Source organism: Pithys albifrons, chromosome 4, assembly GCF_047495875.1.
Source record: "Pithys albifrons albifrons isolate INPA30051 chromosome 4, PitAlb_v1, whole genome shotgun sequence".
Taxonomy (NCBI): Eukaryota; Metazoa; Chordata; class Aves; order Passeriformes; family Thamnophilidae; genus Pithys; species Pithys albifrons.
Genome location: NC_092461.1, coordinates 79,430,891 through 79,445,730, shown reverse-complemented (window position 1 = coordinate 79,445,730; position 14,840 = coordinate 79,430,891). Strand labels below are relative to the sequence as shown.

General features: G+C 39.3%; 1 protein-coding gene across 5 annotated transcripts in view; it reads left to right on the top strand.

Moving 5' to 3' along the window:
• DLGAP1 (DLG associated protein 1) overlaps positions 1 to 14,840 on the top strand; it is a 423,046-nt gene that overhangs the window by 354,090 nt on the left and 54,116 nt on the right. For 4 of the 5 annotated variants that reach the window (XM_071554752.1, XM_071554749.1, XM_071554750.1 and 1 more), the window contains one exon: positions 5,684 to 5,824. The exons of the other annotated variant lie outside the window; for it this stretch is intronic. In XM_071554752.1, the coding sequence (XP_071410853.1) occupies positions 5,684 to 5,824 (141 nt within the window). The remainder of the gene's footprint in view (positions 1 to 5,683; positions 5,825 to 14,840) is intronic. 5 annotated transcript variants of the gene reach the window in all.

Sequence of the window (14,840 nt, the reverse complement as noted above, 5' to 3'; positions counted from 1 at the left end):
TTAATGTATCTCTGGGTGATGTGGAATCCACATAGCTACAGAATTTTACTAGTTCCCTATTCCTGTTCTTTGTCTAACTGATCTGTAAAGTGAAAATCTTAGACTCTACCCATACATGCATCAAAAGACAGTTGCACTTATTACAGGATTAATTTTCAAAAATTTCTCTATAAACATTTTCAGAGTGGACCTCTTTGGTAGGAAATATGCAGGGGAAAAAAAGTGAAATGGTGACTCTGAAATTTTGCTTCACTGCCACAGTAGAAAAAAAGATTGATTTCTTTTCCTCACCAGACTGTTACTAGTTGCTGACAAATTCAGTGTTGTGCATTATGGTTTCCCATACTCTATTTCTTTATTTTTATCATATAACTTCTTGATTCACACTTCTAAAACTAACTATGGTAATAACACTGACATTGTATTTTTCATCCTTGAAACAATCCATGAATGATAAAAGTAAGGATTACTAGCCCTGTATCACTGATGGGAAAACTAAAATAAAAAGGGAATTAGAGTTTGAATTTTAATCTGGACCTTCCAATTCCAGTCTATGAGTGCAGATAACATTAAGCTTTTCATCTGAATACTAAAATTTTCTTCTCCTCATAGTAATAACATATATGCAATGGTTTTACATTGCTTCTATTTTAACTCCAGTTCATTTAATCTCATTTCAGTTCAGAATTAAGATTGAAGAACAAATTTATTGATATGTATAATTACCTTAATAAATTGTTTTTCAACCAGCATAAATACAGTGACTTAGGAGTCAGTACACTGATTTTAAAAGTTCAGAAACTGAACCAGGCGACATATTTCAAAATTTAAAAGTCATGTTTATCTAATCAATACACTTCTAACAAAGATTGGGAAAGTGATTACTTAACTAAGCTTTGGCAGACTAGAGTTGTTTGTCATCACCATAGATGAGGACTAAAGAAAACAAGGATGTTTCCTGTGACAGCTGGATTTCTAATCCCCCTTAGAAAGAGGAATTAAGGAGATGAGGTTAATTCCTTTTTATATACATTGATGCATCTCCATGAAAAAATTTGTTTAGCATCCTGCTAGAGATCTTGCTTGTAATCTTGGTGGTTTACATCACTTTAGTTATCAAATTAAACCTGGATCTTTTGGACAGGTGTATGCCTTCAATGTTTAGAATCTAAATCTTCATGCAAACAGTTGAGTTACCAAGTTTTATATCTATCTGAAGTTTCTGGACTTTCATGTGAGATGGGAAGATTAGCTCTTGTAGTTGATGTTAACTTGATTTCCTAAAAATGGATTAAATTCTTAAGTATTTTATTTTTCCAACAAAAATGCATCCACTCATGAGAAAATTCAGCTGACATCAATTTGGGAAGTCAAGGAAATAAATGGCAAAAACAGCTGTAAGGAAATTAATATTTGGCTGGTTTGCTTGGAGTACAATGAATTTTTCAGTCAGAGTAGAGTTTCTATCTGCTACAACCATTAATTTCGCTGATTTACTGTAAACATTTGAAATGGTATAAGAGAGCCTAATTTCCTGCCTTTCTTTTAGAAATAGTACTGCATGATTCCCACATGCATCCCACTTCAACTTGGAGTGTCTATTGGTACTATTTATCATTCTTGTTAAGCCTGGGTGGAAGTCTTGAGCTGCAACACATATGCTACTACAGTTCCCTGCAAAGAGGGACCTGCTGGTCTGTGGAGCATCTCTACACCTCCAGCAAGGTTTATCTGCTTAGGCTGAGGGACCGTCAAGATCCTTTCCCTCAGACTCTCAAAACTGGGGAGTTTGTGTTCTGGTTTGTGACTTAGGAGGTATAGGTTATAACCTGAATGAAGGAAGTATGCAGTGATCTTGATTTTGTATAAGAATAAGCAGTTCACAGAGCTTCAGGAGAAACTTTAAGCCTCTTTAGTCACAAGGTCAAATTATGAATACAGTGAAACGTTAACTCAGGATGCCTGTGCTGTTCAGCTCAGGTGTATCCATCATCACCCCCAGGGCAGCTGCTGTGAGTCAGCAGCTGACCCAGAGCCCACTGCTGATCCTCACCCTGCCTGCTCTGCTTGCCCAGGAGAGGGAAGGATAAGATGTCTGTGTAGGACAGACCAATGCAGACGCGTTATGGATGAGTCATCGCCAAGCGAAAGGGTGGGGGAAGCACCTCCCACTACCTGCAAAAAACTAAATTGCTCCTGGACATCAGCAGTACAAGCAGGATCTGTCCTGCTGATAAGCAGGATCTGTCCTGCTCCCACTGTAAAAAGCAAACCTGGAGAAATTTCTGTGCTTGGTCTTTTGGGGAGCAAGTGAGGCAAACTGGCTGGGCTTGGAAAGACAAGATAAGGTGCTCTCATCAGCAGGTTGTGCTGTTGTATCGCTGGAAGCTCTACCTCAGCACTCCTCCTAACTTGCTACAAATTCCTTATGGCAATGTGAATGTTTGCCAACAGATAAAAAGATTATTTAAGAGATCTCTCTTTTTGAGCTTTTAGGCTGATCTTCATCATGTACTGCAATTAATGCAGTATTATGTCATTTAGGATCTTACATTTGACCAGAGGAGACTCCATGATAGTCATCACCTTTGATCATGATTAAATAATTTAAATCAACATGCTGATCTGATTAAGTAATTCTAATCTAGACCTCTATCTCCAGTTTAAGATGGTAATATCTAAAAACATTTAACCTTGCAATAATGAAACTTTGAATAGCCAGTAGCACACTTGTAAATGTCCAGGAGCCAGTCCCAGAAGGCTTGGTTATCACTGCTGAGAGGGTGAGAATTTTTCTTTTACTAGTTTGTTTTAGTAGTCCAGGAGGACATATTTTTAAATCATTCTAGACAATTAAATCTCATTTTCTGTTTTACAGCCCAAATAGGAAATGTCATTTCACTTGTTTCCTGTTAACTCTCCCAAACATGTTGTGTTTCTGCCTTGGCCAAACAAACAGTTCTCACATTATGGCTCTGTTGGACATCTAGAAACTGTTTACTTATTTTGTTGACCCAGTTCTAGCCAAGCAGCAACTGTGAAATACAAAAAAATTCAGACTGCCTTGGTCAAAGTCAGAAGAATTAGGTTTTCTGTAATATTTAGTTGCCAGTGCCTAGAAAATGGATATGAATACTTTCCAAAAGAAAAGCTTTAAAGAGCATATGTGATTTTTGAGGATTACCATGTGCAAGAGGATTATTATTTGAGAGACAAAGGGAATAAGAGATAACAGCATATTAAAAGAGAGTTGTTTTACATCAAAGGTGTAGTATGGTTACACACTTTGTATAATATGAGGCATTGGCCAGGGAGCCAGGCAGTCAGGATTTAGAATGAGCTTTCAACCTCTTTTAGCATTTCTGATTGCAGCTCTATATAGCAGTGTTTGAAATATGCAAAGATGTTTGCATTCAGAAATGAATTAAGCAACAGTAATCAGCTTACAGATTCCTGTTCTGTGATATGCTGAAGAAAAGAAAAAATAAAATCCAGACATTTAGGTCAAATATAAAATGCCTGTGGGCTGTTTGGAGCAAGCACACAGTTGAATGATCACAGAAAGGAATTTCTATTAAATAGCCCATCAAAATAGCCTCTTGTCTTTGGCAAAATGCATAACTCAAACATTTAGTTTCCTTCATCTTGTCTTGCATATTTGTTTTCATCATCTGATTATAGCTTAAATCTGAAAAATTATTGAATATGTGCTTTAAAATTATTGTGCAATATACATTTAACATTAAAAGTTTATATTTTCTTGTGAATTTTAAATTGGGAACATTGACAATCATCATTACAAAGGCAATAGATAGGTATGGTCTAGCCCAAAGGGCATGAGCTTAATTCTCTTGCATCTTCTTTTGCTTCCTCTGCCTGCAGGTGTAGCTTGAAACTCACTTGTAGGTCAGATTTGAGCCTCGAATCTGTGACAGCATTCCTGTAAATAAGTTTGCAGCTGAATGACATTTCCACACTGTCTGTCTCAAGAGCAGAGCAAAGCAATTCATTAACTCTGAGCTAACATCCAGCCATTTGACATTACCCCTATATGTACCCCGACCCCCTCGGGACTGGGATGGTAAGTTCCAGCATTCATCAAATAAAGCATCCAGACACATTGCAGCAAGCCTACTGTTTGCATAATTAAATAAGTGCAGGGAACACATAAATGAGTCTTTGGCAGCATGAGCACTCAGCAGCTCAGAGTTTGGCTTTCCACTTTTCCTGATGCAGTAATGTTACCTGGAGACCTGAACACCCCTGGGACCGGCCTGATGGGTGCACACTGGCCTTTCTGCCCAAAGTGTAAAATGCCATCGACCAAGGAAAGAGGATTTATCGTACACACCTCATCTGGAACGGTTTCCCAGGGCCGTGGCTGAGCCAGTAACAATAGCAGGCAAACACCAGAGGGAGTTATTGTTCTACTGGAGAGCTAGGAAAGGAAAGCCTCAGGATACAGTGTTTGTTAATAGTGTGAGTGAGGTTTCTAACCAAAGAAAAAGTTCAGGTGACGTGCCTCTACAAAACGTAAATGGTGAAACCATACATTCTAGTGATATTTGAAAGAGTTTGTGTTCTTCACCAATTGTCAGTGCCAGTTCCAATGTACTGATTCTTTGTGCCAGTGAGTTGCTACATAACACCTACTTACCCTCCAGTAACTTTTTTACATCTCTTCACAGTCTTAGAGGCTTGCAGTTCAGTGTCCAGAGCCAGACAATAAGAAGTAACCTTTTCACCTGTTTATTAAAGGAGTCTTTTCGCCTAGTCCATGCATGCATGCCTTTCCTTTGTCAGTGTCTTTGTCTTAACTGATAAAGTCCTTGGACCCTCAGAGTCCTGGTTCCTCAGAGTCCTGCATGCTGCAAAGTGACCAGGATGCAACCATCTCCGCAGCTGCCCTGGTCTTCCATGGACGCAAATCTGGGTACACAGATAAGTTGTCTACTGACTGGAAATCAGTTGTCCTTTCAGCAGCTATATCTGCTTTTTACACCTGCTAAAAGTCTGTCCTTCTGCCTGCCCACAAGTTTCAGCTGGCCACAACCAGGAAAAGTGCATCCCCTGGGCTCTCCATGTAGACACTCTTGCAACTGCTTGATTTTCAGTAACTGATGGGAAGAAAACAGACCATCAGCCCCAAGGTGAATCTATGTCAGTGTCTTTTAGAAAAACATTTCAGTGAATAAAATAGCCCAGTTCCATTACACTTCACACAATGCTGGGGCAGGTGGGGAGCTTCTCCAGTTCACTGCTGAACTTCCAAGATAATGAAATAAAGTGAAGAGTCACCCTCTGCTTTTTCCCCACATGTCATTAATAATTCTGCAGTGATTGCTTTTAGTTTCTATTATTGACATGGTGCTTAACTTTCCACAGCCATTACACTGAGTGCCACCTGTGGAATATGATGCAAAGATCAGCTCATTACACAACTCAGCTGTCTTTTCAGCAGAAGACTTCAAAGTTCTTTTCTGTTCTCAAAAGGGTATTCTGTAAAAATCACCCTTCCACTGATGAATATCGAAATAAATCCTGGCTGAGCCCAATGTTAAATTGTATACCACTGGCTTTCACAATGCTGCCAAGCAAAGGATTCTGCAACAAAACTATTTTTCTTAACAGTTTTATTGTGGGTGTGTAAGATCTAATGGAGATCAGCCTATTCTCTTCTTAGGTGTGTCAGCTTTACAGAGCTCACCAGCACAAAAAGAGGATGTTGGCATTGTTACAGTGGCGAACATAGAAGACGCTTCATACATCCGGGTGGATGACTTGCATTGTCAAGATCTTTTAAAAGATCTGGGCGTTATTAGAGGTGGGTGTTTAATTGTTAATTCATTGAAACAGAACCATACATGAATTATCCAGGCAGTAAATCTTTTTTCTTCCAATAGATAAAAGAGAACCTTAAGAGAACTAGAATCAAACTCTTGGCTCAATTACACCAATGTGAATGTAGAAGGGGAGAAATATATTTGTGTATTTGATGATGTAGATAGGTGAAATTCACAGAAGCTTCTATGCAGACCAGATGCTTAAGCAGGTTTAGTTTGGGAAATCTGTTTCAATATCAATACCTCTGTGACTTCAGGTGTAATTCCTTGGTTTCAAAGTAATACATTGCTCCTCATTTTGAAGGTAAAAATCACTGTATAAATTTGATATTTCCTACAATATGGAAAGAAATAAAGTTTATATATAAGACCAAAACCAGCTTTGGAAAATAAAACTCCCTGGGCTGCTGTCATAGTCAATTTAAAGACAGGGGCTCTCCATGCACCTAAAGTTGTACTGTAGTGATAGCATGCTATCTTCAGATATTGTTACACGGTATCTGTGTTTCCCTCCATCTCTGCTAATACACCTATTTTCTGGACCTGTACTATGAATGTGGTTTAAAAAAATAAAATAAAATAAAATAAAATAAAATAAAATAAAATAAAATAAAATAAAATAAAATAAAATAAAATAAAATGAAAGAGTTAAAGGGAGGGAAAACTGAATGTAAAAGAATTGATTGGTAGGTATCATGTACCTGATCTGGTTGACAGCACCATCCAACTGAGGTATTTTAGTACAGGTATCTTCATCAGTGCTACCACTGAAGATAGCTGCCATCAATTCTTCTCCTTAATACAAGCTCTGAAAGGAGCTGAAGTGATCATTTATGAACAGCCATTCACTGGGAACATTTCCATTACAGACTTTTAAGCATGTCCTTGAGTCACATCTATGTGAGACTAAAACATTTCTATGTGATTTGCCCACAACTCCTGTAGTGCCAGTGTTTCTTCTGCAGCAGCATTGTAGCACTGAGGTGAAGGGAAATAATACTTCTTATAGTAGCTTTTATGATGAATCTGGATACTTGGCCTTAAGAACCTTGGCTTGCTGGGGAATGGGGAGGAGCTGCACATGAGTTTGTGGCTGCAGCAACTGTCCTCCATTGAGTTCAGATATCCAAAACAAGCAATACGTTCTCATCACCCAAAATAAAAACATGATGAATATCTCTAAAGACTAAAGTGCTACAGCAAACACAGGAGTTGGGGCATTGATTTGTTGAGCTGTACCTATCAGCATGAGATAGAAACAACAGAAACTCACATAAGTACCTCAAAACATCTAGACAAAGCAAAGAAAACCTCAGGGCATTATGCAGGGGACAGAGGGGAATATGCAGTGACTATTTTTTTTAAATATGTGCTGATAGCAACTTAGATTTGCAAGACAGAAATTTTTGTCTCTTTGATGCTTCCAGAGTTGCGAAAAGTCAGACTCACGTTATTCTCCGTTAACAGAGTTTCAAAGACTGATTCTTACTCCATTACTATAGTCCTTTCCTGGCAATAGCAACTATCTAATCCAAAACTGACTCGCATCTCAAGTCCAGAAGGAATATTGGTACCATACTGCTAGAACAAGGCAGACATGAATGAAGGTCACACGCTCATGAATGTTAAATGTATTCATCAGATAAACATGCCTGTGGAAGGGTCAAGTCCCCTAAAACATTGTTACTATCATATTTGTAAACCCAGAGCAGTGCAAAACGTTAAATTTTGAAATGCTAAGCCTGACTTGCTTTTGAAACTATTCATTGTGATATTACTTTAAAGCTCAAAAGGCTCTGCCAGACAAGGTGTAGGGGCAGCAGAGGTGCATTTGTAGCATGAAGAGTCATTTTTCACTAGGAACTTTATAGATCTGTGTCTGTGAAAAGAAATCCCACAGCTCAGGGATAAGAACAAAGGAAAAAAAAAGGTCAACTTGCCTTTCAGAAAATATGGCTTTCAAAGCTCATATAGTTCTTCTTTAATAACACATTTTTAGAAACCTGTGCTTTTGAATGCCTGCTTTGAACAACACGCACTTTTTTGAGCCCTTTCATGAGGATGTATCCCCTACGATAAAGTTGATCTTTGTCACAGCAGTGTGTTTCCATATGTCAGACCTCAAACAGGGAAGAGAAGCTCTGGATAGTAACCCCAGTGACAACACAGGGACTGATTTCCATGGGTGAAAGTCCTGAGTCTCTCTTACAACCATTTTTTGCATTTTCTTAATTTCTGTTTTAAGTTGCTACACCAAGGTAGTTGATGCTTGTATTCTTCTGAAACTGAAGGCCTCCCACCTCATCTGAAATATAATGTCAACTGCAGCATATTTTCCCTCTCTCAGCTAGATCCAAATCCATTTACCAAGGTAAATCCAAAAGTTTTATGTATTAAAAAACTCATCATTCCTTTAAGTCCTCTGAACTGTTTATTCCTCTAAATTCCATAAAAGATACTTCTTTAGAAACTTTACTGGATGACTCCTGAACCTGATGAAACTTTAACACTGAGAGCCTGTGAGAATTAGTCAGCAAAGTGATCAATGCCTACTGATGCTGAGCTGTTATGCTCTCATCCCCTTTACTACAACCCCTTAGTTTCATTTATGCAGCTGCATTTGCTTCAGAAAAGTTTCATAGTCATCAGCATGAAACTATTAACTGAAACCAGGTTCAAGTTAGCTGGGAGCAACCCCAGAAGCAGTTCTGGTTTGCCTCTGCTCTGTCCAGTCTAATCACTGTCACTCATGGGAGCCTGGATTCATGCCAGGTCCTTTGGGAACCCAAACTTATGTACAGCTTCCCTTGCTGAATTAGAGAAGCAAAGGTATAAGTACTCCATCCTGAATCAAGTCTCACTTCCACTCTTTGGGATCCTTAGGGAGTGTATTTCTCACCCTAGCTCTGGTGTGCATTAGAGGAAAGACAAAAATGTAAGCAGAATACACTTTTGTATAGAAGTTTAAGGGATCTTTTTATAGTAATGTTTTGGGAGGGTCCAGTAACAATCTACGTTTCAGTCAGTCTGTTTTCCTTCATCCCTAAAATGATGCAGAAGACATGCATGCTCCAGAATGTCGCATGATTCATATGAAAATCTACCCTTGGCCAAGCCTGTACTTGATAGTTCTTGTGCTTTGTCGAGTATTATTTCAGGGGGACAATCAAGGAAAGAACAGCTGAAGTCTGAAGTTGTTTGTATACACACAGATGTGTATTCCTGGGCTAGAATTTCCCTGACTGACCTCAGGAAGACTAGATGAAACATAGCACTAGCTGCTGAGCCAGTGAGGCTCTTTGAACTGATAACCATAGCATGTTCTGTGATGTGGTTTGCCTGGAAACATATTTGTTTCTTTTGAAAATGCAAGATACAAAAATGACATCAGTTGTACTGTGCACTGAAAAACTTAGGCTGAGATGACAGACTGTTTTATTCCATAAATGATTGCAGATGTTTGGGTAAGGCTGCAAAACACGAGGACTTTCAAATGTGTACATGTGGGGGAGGAAATTAGGGACATGTATAAAATGAACATATTTGTTATATATTGCAGCCAGTCAGCTGGTCCCGTTTCAGATTGGCAATTATTAAAGATGTGTAAAAATAAGTGGAAACTATGATAGCTGCAGTGCATCTGGTTTAGTGAGTATTTTCTGTTTCTGACTCTATAGGCTTTCCTCCCTTTTTCTGATGCCAGTTACATACTAGACACATAGAACTGTCAACAGACTGAAGAAGAGGCTTAGGAGATTTACTGCTGGATTTTATTACCACCAGATTGCAAAAGCATATAGCCTGAACTGGTTTTTCAGCAGGCTAAGTTCCAGCATTACGTCCCAGGAGCCTGCTTTGCTAAGTAGGATCTGGATGGTACCAATTTAGGAAGCTGTATAAGTATGTGATGCCCTTTAAGTGAATGAATCATTTGCCAGAGTCACAAGCATGGGAAAAGGATAGAGAGAAGAGCAACTAGATGAAGAATTACTGACATTAGGTCTCGCTTCCGATCTCCAAATTTGAGGTGTTTGGCCCTGAATTCCAGAAGGAAGGTTCTAATCGTTCTTGCTGATGCCATATCAAGAACGTGAGTGACAAGAGCTGTTGGAAGCTACAGACACCTGCTTCCCAGCCACAGGAAAAAACAAGCCATCATGCACCTTCACCTTCAAAGAACCAATGGCAGGCAAAATCTGTCATGACAAAATGGTTTTTTGTGTCATCTCTTTGGGTCAAATTGCACCTTTTTAATACCTTGCCATATGATAATTCTGCTAAGTCCTTCAACTGACTTGTTCAGCTTAGCCCTCTATGCAGCTATGGGCAGAGAGTGAAGAGGGCTTTGCTGCTGTATGTTTCCAGTTCTGCAGCGTTATCTCTAGTTTTATCAGTGTTAAGTTCCTCTAAACCGAACTATTGACATCTCTAAACTTGTGTGTTTCTTACTGATGACAAATTAAAATTAAACCTTCAATATTTACATAACAGAAAATCTCATCATTCAGTTATCTTGAAAACTTAAGTATCAACTGCTTTTTCAAAGTGTCCTTTTTAAGAAACTTTTTATCTTTTGCAATGTGCTGTTAGAAGATGGATAACATAATTTCTTTCCCATTAGTGTTGTTCTTTTCCATTTGTCAGGCATTTTATTTTAAAGTGTGGATTTGCTATAAGTGTGCAAAAAAAAAAAGATGAAATTGAATTGCACAAGGCTAGGGAAGAAAATTCACTCTCTTTATGAAATATGCAAAAGTATTTAGGTATTTTGTTGTTACTATATAATTCAAGAAGCAATGATACAAATAAAAATAAAAACTAAGGGATTGCAAAGACTACCACATGAGTGTTGGAAAATTCCTGAATGGCAAGTCCCTGGAGCTGGGAGAGTGGCTGACAGAGAGAACTTTTCTTTGTTTCATTCTTGTCTTGAGAAGCCTGCCTTAGCCACTGTCTGAGACAGCTCTAATGAGGTGGATGTTTGGCTGCTCTTCCAGTGAGCAAAACAGCTTCTTTAAAATTAGTAGAAATCCTAATTGTTGCCATCAGTTTACTCCAGGTAAGAGTTCCACTGATTTGTGTTGCCTTATTTTCAAGTAATCACACATAATTGAGACAGTATCTCAAGTGAAAAAAGAGTGTTTCATGTATACAGGTTCAAAAAGAACTCTCTAAAAGGTGATTGTGTGCTAGAAGGCAAAATGTAGCCAGTGATTTCAAAGTTTAACTGCTCATATTCTGCAGTTTGTTGTTTTGTCAATAAACCGAACTTCATAAGTAAGTTTCTGTTTAAATTGTCTTCTCATGTGTAGCACTGTCTAATAGGTTAAGTAAAACTTAGCAGCTTGGAGTTGAAAAGAGCACAAAATCTGTCCACGTGAACAGCAGCGGGCAGCATCACACATTGTTAAGCTGTGACCTTGTAAAGAGAATTAAAACAAAGCCAACCAATGCATCTTGCAGACCACCCCTCCTGTGAAAAGCTGCCACTGCCATGCAAGTAACATTAATACAGAGCATTAATACAGACCTGAGAACAAGATGGAAGCATTATTGACACAACAGAGGTGCTTGATTTCATTAACTCTATGGCACTTCCTGAGCCAGTACTTCTAGTGTCTTGCAAGGTTGTATCCTCAGTGCTGATGGCAAGCATCAAAAGGAAGGGGAGAAAACAGTGCAAAGCCATTGTGCTGCAAAAAAGATAAAGTGAATTTGTGGTGGTTATGTCATGCAAAAACATAGGATTCAGCTTCATTAGAAATAGAATGTAACATGTTTCTGTGCTTCAAATGATGAGACTTTCAAATCTTGACTAGTTCTGGGTTAAGATATTAGGCTGAGTTGTGTCCAAGCAGAATTTACCTGCAGTCATGGCAATAGTGTGTTATGCTGATAAATGCTAAAGACATGCTGGTACTACAGGATATTCTGTATACTCTCGTTGTTCTGGTCTGGGAGCCAAGAAGCACAGGTGCCTTCATGTTCCCCTTTCTTGGACAACATCACAAATCAATCAGGCTGGTCTTCAGATCACTCTACAATAAAAAATTTTGGCAATTATTTTGAAACAGGTAATTCTTTACTAAATGCTATCTTGATGCCATTAAGTGGGGTATAGGTCTGGAAGGTATACTCCTATTTCAATCTCCAAGTCACAAGAGGTAACAGCACATTATCATTTAGAGGAGGGCTTGCTTGGCCAAGGTGCTATGTAGACATGGTAGTTCTCCTGTAGAACCAATGGATTTGCTTAATGCAGAGGTATGCTAGAGAGGTTTTGATGAGGTTTTGCAAGATGTAATCCAGAGGACCTCATGGGGTTTTTTTTTTGTTTTGTTTTTTTTTTGCTAATGGCCTTGAACGAGAAGATAATTTCAGATTGAGGCATCTGTACCATATGTTTTCTTCAGAGCTGGTTACAATAGAAACATTTCAGTGACGTCCCTGCATGAGTTACGTCACTTATTTTTTGACTCGGCAATCAGAGAGGAACTAGTGAGGAAGCCTGCTGTCAGTGCTGGAGAAAGGATGTAGGTCCTGGCAGCAAGCCCAGGCCTGCTCAGCAGATCAAAGGCTCTTCCCTTGGCTCCCAGACCAGCCGGAAAAGCAGCTGCTCAATACCTTTTCAGCATCCTTCGTTCCTTTCTCCTCTGCCAGCAAATAACTTCTTTTTGCTACCCACCTCAGCAATAGTCCCTTTTTTATTCCCTCAGTATCTTGCCAACCAGGGTCCTTTTATGGAAAGCACTTGTGTTTACTACCTGCAGATCCTAGGGCCAGCCAGTGAGAACACACTGGGGATACTGTGGTTCATGCTCCTCCCTCCTCCCAGAGATGTGTCTAGATGCTGACTTTAACCTGAAAGAGGAGGCAAAACTTAAAGGAACAAGACATGGTTATAAACCACATACTGTTTTCCAAGCCAACCTGATGGAAGATTTCAATTTGGAAAAGTGCTGTTTGTGCCAAAACAGCATAACAGCCATGCTTTGAAAGTCTTCCCACTCTCCTCCCAGAAAAAGTGTGGCTTTTTTGTGGGCTTCTTGGTGGTAGTTTTTCCTTTTTAAATACATGACTGCTTTCCGCCAAAGCTGCTGCATGTTAGTCCCTGTTAACTGGTTCCTGACAGGAGGTTTGTCTGCCATGAAAGGAGGGTCAGGCAAATGTGTTGGAGAATTGCAGACTCTGCAAGAATATGATGTCTGCTATTACACTGCTGTTTCTGCTCACTTACAGTATGGGCTGTTGATGGGAGCCTTTAAAAACAGTTGCAATGAGCTTCAAAGACACATGCACCCCTTAGGTACCAAATTACTGCTAAACAGTGGATGAAAGCTTAACCTTTGACTGCCCCGAAGGCAGTGACTGCATCACTAGCACCTTTTCTCCTTCCTGGTTTTGTGAGTTGATCAGCCCAGTAGTGGTAGGTGAATAAGCTGTCCTGCCTGACTCTGCTAAAGGTCTTGAAAGTGTTTCTCTAGTTACTTCTGTAAGCACTGTGAGGCACTCCAGCTTGTAGTCACAGCCACAACTGTGCATACAAGGTTTTCCTGCTTAATAAGCAGTCCCCGAGCTTTGATTTGCTGACTAATTATCTGCCATAATCAAGACTTCTGTGGGAGCAATGTTTTAAAAGATCTTTGTTCCCAATGTGAGCTTCCAGGGGCTATTAAAACTGTTTGGAAGCTCCTTCAGGGAGCAGAAGCTCTTCTCCCTGTGTTCACATACTGCTAATAGAGCCCTCATATAGGTATGCCTACCATGAATTGCCAGTAAATAATAATATTCTATATGAAAGCATCAGAAACAGTTAAATGCAACTGCAGGCTGGCCCAGTGCCTAGCCCAGCTTCTTGGTAGGCAAGGTGTTCGATGCCTCAATTTCTCCTTCAGTAAAATGAAGAGTATGTGAGACTTAGTAATGCTTGTCAAATGTCTATGGGTGGGTGGTGGAAACCACTGGAAATGACAGGTGAGGAAGCAGAACAGGTTATTTCCCATAGCTTTGCTTATTGATGTTTTTATAATGGAATTCAATTTTCTAACTCATCTTTTGCATAAATATCCTATATCAGACAGCAGTGGCTCTGTAGGGGATATTGGAGTAAGTGGAGAGAGTGAACTGCAGCATCATTATCACCAGAAATATATGTCATTGTTTATTATCATACCTATAACAAGATACAATTATTCCTGTAAATTTTTTTCTCATTGTTGTCCCTAATTGTGCTTCTCCATGTGTCTCCTACCATCATTTCTTTATTATGGGTATTGAAAAACTCCTCAGGGGTCCAATGAGGCACCAGTATCACAGAAAGGCAGCAGAGCCCCCTCAGTATGTGCAGTCTTTTCTTTCTATGTCCCTTATCTGTCTTCTCTGCCTTTATTGGCATCTTCCCACATGCCTCTTCCTTCCTCCCTGTGAGTCTGGTTTTGTCTTTACTATGACTGAAACAAATTATTTTGACAAAACAAATATAAAGAAGGAGGACAAAAAACTCTCTTGTGTTTTGTTCCATGGTAAAATGTGCAGCACTATAAAATACCAAAACCCCAATGACTCTCTACAAATGTTCAGGTAACAAGAAAACACATGGATACCCAGAGTAAACATGTGAATGCACTGGACAGGATTCAATCCAAGACCATCATGAGTCTTTATCCCAGAAGACATTTGTGCTAGTCATGGACCCTGGACTTCAACAAATTTTAGAATTCTGGAAAATTAATCATTACAGGAAGTTCTTAAAGGATTTCAAGGAGTGAGTGAAGAAAGTAAGTTGTTTTGAGAGGCCAGCTCAGTTCTTTCTTGATCTTTTTACTGTCCTGGTAAATCAGTTATCACAGCAAACTTTCAGAAAACTCCCACACAAACTATGCTAGGCAGAGTGTCTCAAAAGTAATATTACTCTCCGTTTATGCTTTCCAGACCTAAATAAAAAGAGAGGCTGTAATAACAGGATGGTACAGGTCCCTGTGTGATAGTGTTAGGACT